A 6,721-nucleotide genomic window follows, 5' to 3' on the forward strand; every position below is an offset into this window, starting at 1 on the left:
TTGGTTTAATTGAGAAACGAAATCTTCCCATGATTTTCGTTTTGTTTCTCGGATTTTCTTTCTAGTTTTGGCTTTGAGTATTTTATATTCATTTTCATTTTCATATTATGGGTTTAATTTGAAAATTCTAAGTGCTTTTTATTCCTTGTTTAATAAGGTACCCTTTTGAAGATTCCCACCAAGGGACAACCTTTTTGGGAGGAGTGCTTTTTGTCTTTGGGATACTCGTACAAGCAGCGTTTTCAATTGTAGATGCATTGTGAGAGTTAGGAGAATCTATATCAAAGTGCTTGCCTTAGTCTTAGTCTAATCCGATCTCTCATTTATCCATTTTGGACGTCTATTTGCTGGAGGTATAAAGCTTTAAAATGTATGGGAGAGTGGGGAATCATGGGCCACTTTTTTTCGTTGTTCCATAACTTCTTTATTATAAAAGATAAAATGAAAATAAAAAATGGTATGGTTTTCTACATTTTCTAGGTTTCATAGGGTATTTTTTTAAAATTTTTAATAAGTTATTTTCCCCAAATTCTGGCTGTTTGAAAAAAAGCTATATTTTTTTGATTTTTAAAAATGATGGGGAATCGTGGGCCACCAAATCAAATTGACCAAATAACATGCAAAGTTTATGAGTTGACCCAAAACTGTGATTTCCTAATTCATTTCGTTATTTAAAAGCAATTTCAGATGATGAAATAAAAAAGAGAGCTGTGTATGATCGCATAGATTCCAAAACCTGGCTCGCGAACGTTTTGGCAAAATTTCTTAAATAGGATGGACAAAATATTTTTCATAACTCTTCATTTGAAATAAGAAAAATTTACAGATAGGAAAAACGTATTTCAGGATCTGAATGTGTATAAAAACATAAAAATATAGGTGGTACAAGATGCGTGACCCACGATTCTCCACAAGCTATGATTTGCAAATTGGTTGCGTTTGTGTGACTAATTGATGTTTCATCAAAAATTCCTTTTCCAAATGAAAGATCATGACAAAACTAAGATCATAAGCGTATGAGCATATTTGTGTTATGCACTTTAGGTTCCCCATCGATGAAATTAGCGGGTGTATTTTTAATTATGTAAGTAAATTTTTCTAACTTTTTTTAGCTTGATAAATAAAAGAAGCATATGATGCGTATTTCAGTCAACAACATATAGAAATATATGCTCACGCAAAGTGACGATGATGACAGTTGATTTGAGATTTTTATCTCAACACACATCTGAGATATTAAAAGTGGCCCACGTTTCCCCATGGCCCACGATACCCCACTCTCCCCTACTGATATCGGAAAATGATCACTATCACAAAGATCACCGTGTGTATTCCACTCCAACCTCAAATTCAGAGATGGTGTGCAAAAAGGGTGTCCACGATGAAATTTCCACACTATGAAATTGCTCTAACTTGCACTAACTGTTGGGTAGAATTTAATGAAAATTTGGGTAGATTTCGTTCATAGTGCATTGTTTACATTCTGCAAGTTTCAAAGTCCTGTAATCAAAACTGAAGTGGAGTCGAAAGCACAGCTCGTACGTGATAAAATCTTGCGCATTCAGCACGAGAACAAGGATCTCTCGCATCGTTTGTTTGCTCTCCGAGTAGGTACGGTGGGTGGTGATTCGGGCAGAGAGCGAAGCCGACAGACGAAATAATGATGCGTGTCGTACGTTTCGCGGTTGGAAATTTTCTATTGACAGTAGTTCTCGTTTGCTAGTCACGACACGCATCATTATTTCGTCTGTCGGCTTCGCTCTCTGCCCGAATCACCACCCACCGTACCTAGGGGAGATGAGGGCATAACGAGCACCCGAGGCATAATGAGAAGTCCATTTTTCTGCATAAGTACGTATTTTCTTAAACAAATTTTTATGAGGACTTGTTTCGTACTACCTATAGTATTAATTTTTCACCAAAAAAGAAATATCCTTTTCATATTTACAGAAATATTAAATAATAACCAGCAAGGTTCTCAAGTGACGAAAATATTATAATTTTTGAGCACCACCAAATAAGCTTTTATGACCTTTAAATCATCTTGATCTGAAATGTACGCACTGCAACATGATCTACACATTGTTTTTCAATTTTCAGCATCATAAAATTTTTCATTTTTCACTTTAATCAATTGTAAATTGCGTTTTAACTTTAATTTGTTCACTAGAGGCGAACAGAGCACTTTCAATGAAGGCATATTGAGCATTTTCTGCCGGGGAATCTAGCAGCGAATTCGACTCGATGAAGTGAATTGAGTAATAGAGCTACAGCTTGACTTGTATCGTCTGACGATTTGGCCTATTGGTAAGATGTCGGAGAAGTAATCAGTAGATTCGAGTTCGATTCCTGTTCGAGGGGATTTTTTTTGCACATTCCATTCATGATTGATTTTTTTTATTGTTACATTATACGGCTAATAGCATCAAAGCATCATCCGTCAAACAAAACACCAGAAACATAATGTATGAACATGTGTTAATTCTTTGAATTCTACAAACAGACCTAGATTATTTTGTTTTTGCTTTGTTTGATGAATCTACGCCTCACCGTTAGTGCAATCATGATCATAAATGATAAATGAAGAAAAAAAAAATCACCTCCACCAGGAATCGAACTCGAGCCTACTGATTATCTCTCCGACATCTAACCAATAGGCCAAATCGTCAGACAATACAAGTTGAGCTGTAGCTCTATTACTCAATTGACTTCATCGAGTCGAATTCGCTGCTAGATTCCCCGGCAGAAAATGCTCATTATGCCTTCATTAATGGTGCTCATACTGCCTCGGGGGGTTTCTCATTATGCCTCTACAGTGACTGGTTTTCAGCTTTCGGCAAAATTTTTTAAAATGCATCTTTAAACGTTTTTATCTACTTTTTCAAGTTCCATCCAATTAGACAATAGACTATTTGAGTGTCGGAACACGAATCAATGATGTAATTCACATATTACAGCTGTTCTCTATGGTTAAATAAGCATTTTCCTTAAGGTGCCCATTATGCCCTCATCTCCCCTACTCGGAGAGCAAACAAACACGATTTGCTGGACGCGGTGCTTGTAGTTCTAGAAATTCAGGAATGATTTTACGTTTATAATTTTCATATTTTTGTGAAATCTCACAGCGTGAATTGTAGCACCTCACTAGAATGTGGATTAAATGTGCTTTCCAATGAATATACTTTTGATTGGTCCAAACAAAGTGAAAGCACTGAAAATCCGGGTACAACCTGACGGTGGACCACAAAAACAGATGAAATTTCAATTTGTAAAAAAATCGCGCAAAGTAGTGAACTTTGAAAAATTCCAGTTAATTTAATTTTTGTTGCATCAAAAATCTAAAGACAGCAAAATGTTGGAATTTTAGTACATTTTGTAGTCATATTTTTTTCAAAACTCTACCATCGCTCAAACAGTATTTACTAGCAATCGAATGAAAAATAGGTTTTTAGACCACTTTTTTAAACTTTTTGTGACCATTTCATTAAAAAAAATTTAAAAAAATATTTCTTGTCTCCATGATGTAGGCATTAACTTCAGCTTTCATATGCATAATGCGAATATTTTTTTGGACGTGTAACATATGAACTACAGCAGTTTTCGTGAGGCATGTTTTTTCGGATTTTTTTTCTTTCATGCTGAATAATGAGAAAACTTGTAACTTTAGCTGTATATAATGTTCTAAACATATTTTACTGACATTACAAGGTTTCTTTTGATGTAAGTTTTGTTAAAATCGGTCTAACACGCCAAAAGTTATAACGATTTGAGCTTATGGTGTCAAATTGACACCACAAGTGCTGATTAGGGTAATGAAATCTAATGCGGATGAGGGTTAAGGCCCACAATGTCCCAACAATCTTCTGGCCGGATTTGGCCTCATGCTTTGGATTTAAGATTATCCATGCTTTAGGCTTGACATTTCTGCATTGAAAAAATCATGGCAGGTTTTCACAGTGTCATTGAATTTAGTGGTTTGGACAATGGTTCTTTGAAAGCTATTGGGTACAAAATTGTACCAAACAAACTAACACTACCTTTTGAATTAAAAAAGTTCCTTAGTCAGAATAGTGCCAAAATTGACACGGACATCTTGGCTATGGAGCGATACAGAAGATGGTCCGCGATGATATGGTTGAGTTGAGGGTATCAATCGTTCATCAGACGGACTTCAAAACTACAATTCTAAATGGAAATTCAGAAGAAGTTATCTTCATGCAGTCGCCAAACGATGACGAGGAAAAGCCTCTACGGCTCGAAACAAGCGGGTCGTTCTTGGAACCAGCTATTCGAACGCTTCGTTTCTATCCGTTGAAGAGTATATGCGTTTAACGATCCAGCAAGCGAGAACTCACCCTCATCCTGTACGTGGAAGACATCCTGACTGCCGGAGAAGAAGTTTCAGAGGTTATTTGGATCAAGACCAAGCTATTACAAATGAAGGATCTCCTGGAAGTCAAGACTTTCTTAGAGATGACTATCAAGCGAGACATCCCGAATAGCGTCATCGAGATTTTGCAATCAGGATATGTCGGAAAGGCTCTGCTGTGATTTGGTACGGTCGATTGTAAACCTGTTGGCACACCGCTCGACATGAACGTTTGCTGAACGAAGCTAAACGATGGTGCGGTTATCATCGAACAGTCGTTCAAAGAATTGATTTTTTTTGCAGTATCTGGCGACCTCATCGAGACCAGATATTTGTGCGGGGGTTAGCGCACTTAGTAAATACCAGGCCAGCCCCAGCTAATAGGCATTGGAAAGGCCTGAAGCGTATTCTGCGATACCTTCAAGGTACGACCGAGATGGCTATGGAATACTGCAGAAACGCGACACCGTAAACAATAATCCGATGACCGAAGATCTTGAACGGGTCACGCTTACATGATCTTCAGGAATCTTATTTCGTGGTCAACGAAACGTCAACACACGGTCAGTTTGTCATCAACCGAAGCTTAGATAAGAGCCCTCTGCCATGCAGTGAAGGAAGGCTTGTGGTTAGCAAACTTCCTGGGTGAAGTGGGTGGTTAGAAATCCTTTCACTCAAATGGAGGACAACATCCCTTGTATCTAGTACCTGGAGCAGGTGAGGACCCATCAGCGTATGCGTTCACTAGGGAGATCGTGAGAAGCGGTCAGTTTACTCTACGCGCATATAGATTGACGATCAGCCAGCTGATGCCCTTACGAAGGCACTACCAAGAGCGAGGCATGCGAAGCTGTTCAGCAAATTTAAATTTAAGAATCGAGGGATTCATTGGAAGAACCGCTTTTCCGGATCGGACCGATCAGTTAGCGGAACATCTTATTTCACCGCGACGAAACCAAACCACATTATTTTGGTTCCAAATCGCAATTTATGATTGCAGGGAACAATAGGATGGTGATGACGATGACAGTACAAATGGTTACATTATTACACGGTTAAGCGAGACTACTCAAACTAGGTCCGTGGTAACACATCAGTGATGCCAGATATTCTGGGTAAAAGTACCATTTTACTCATTGAGAAATGAATACTTTCTCGGTAAGCGTTAGGTTTAGTGGCCATCGACAAAAAGCAATCGCTAGTCTAATAGATTGTGTTATAACGACTAGACGAAGAGAGGAAAAAAAACGATAACTCTTTTCCACAACTGAAACCTGCGTTTTCAACAATTTAAAAATAAGTGATTGAAAATCGTCTAAATTTTCTTCTACAATTTGTTTTGAATTGTTAACCAGATAAATCGCAACGCAAGATTTCAAAATGAGTATCTGGATTCAATATTCATTTCAAGTGCTGCTCTTGAAGATCAGTGTGGTAGGGGGAAGTGTTCCTAAATGCGCATGTTAGGTAATATGCGCATACAGCCGATTGACGATATGGCTAGATATTCATCATATCTAATCAGTGCAGTTTGAGGGTAGAACACTTTTAACACATGGCATGAAAAAATTAAATTGTTATATAAAGTCGAAAAAATTTAAAAATTCAAACAAGATTTTTGTCAGTTTTGATATAATATATTGAATTTTAATTATCGTGCGTACAGATTCTGTGAACAAAAATTTTAATGGTTTTTCTTTCTTATTCATCTGGAAATCGGAAATTCAACAAATTGAAGCTTTTGGCAAAGTTGTAGATGATAAGATATTGGAATACGAGACAGGTTCTGAATGCCCATATCAAGGCAGGTTAAATGCCTATATCAAGAAAAATAGATTATTCTTATAAATTTTTTACTTCCTATCATTTAAACATTAAATCTACGCTCAAATCACGATCTTACAGCGAAAAAAGAAGAACTTCATACTGATCCAATAAAAATACAATATGAACAAAATATTACCATGAAATATGGCCATATGGCATACTTAACTATGTTTCATGCAAAAGAACTAGTGATGTAAAAAATTTCACCAAAATTTCAGCCTTGACGTATGCCTAACATCCGTTTCTACCATTTTCAATTAAATAATTTCAAAATATTGCGAGTGTAAATGAAATATAGCTTAAAACATAAATATGCGCATTTAGCCCGCCGGTTTCGGAAATCGGCTATTTTGACTTCTTTTATTATAAAATTATTTTCACAAAAACTGTAAGAGATTTTAGCAGAAAAACTGCTCTTACGTATAGAAAACAGATGTCCGCTCATGTGCACATAGTTTTCAGGCTCCTATCTATCGGAATATGGGAGAAAATGAGTGTTTTCCTTAATATGCGCATATTACCCGC

The 6,721-nt window shown here is 36.9% G+C and overlaps 1 protein-coding gene across 1 annotated transcript in view; it reads left to right on the top strand.

The window, feature by feature from the left end:
- Nucleotides 1-4,116: 4,116 nt before the first annotated feature.
- Nucleotides 4,117-6,721, top strand: part of LOC129741314 (probable G-protein coupled receptor Mth-like 1) — a 121,335-nt gene continuing 118,730 nt past the window's right edge. The window contains exons 1-2 of the mRNA XM_055733034.1: nt 4,117-4,268; nt 4,341-4,547. Of these exons, the coding sequence (XP_055589009.1) occupies nt 4,117-4,268; nt 4,341-4,547 (359 nt within the window). The remainder of the gene's footprint in view (nt 4,269-4,340; nt 4,548-6,721) is intronic.

Source organism: Uranotaenia lowii, chromosome 2 (assembly GCF_029784155.1).
Source record: "Uranotaenia lowii strain MFRU-FL chromosome 2, ASM2978415v1, whole genome shotgun sequence".
NCBI classification, from domain to species: Eukaryota; Metazoa; Arthropoda; class Insecta; order Diptera; family Culicidae; genus Uranotaenia; species Uranotaenia lowii.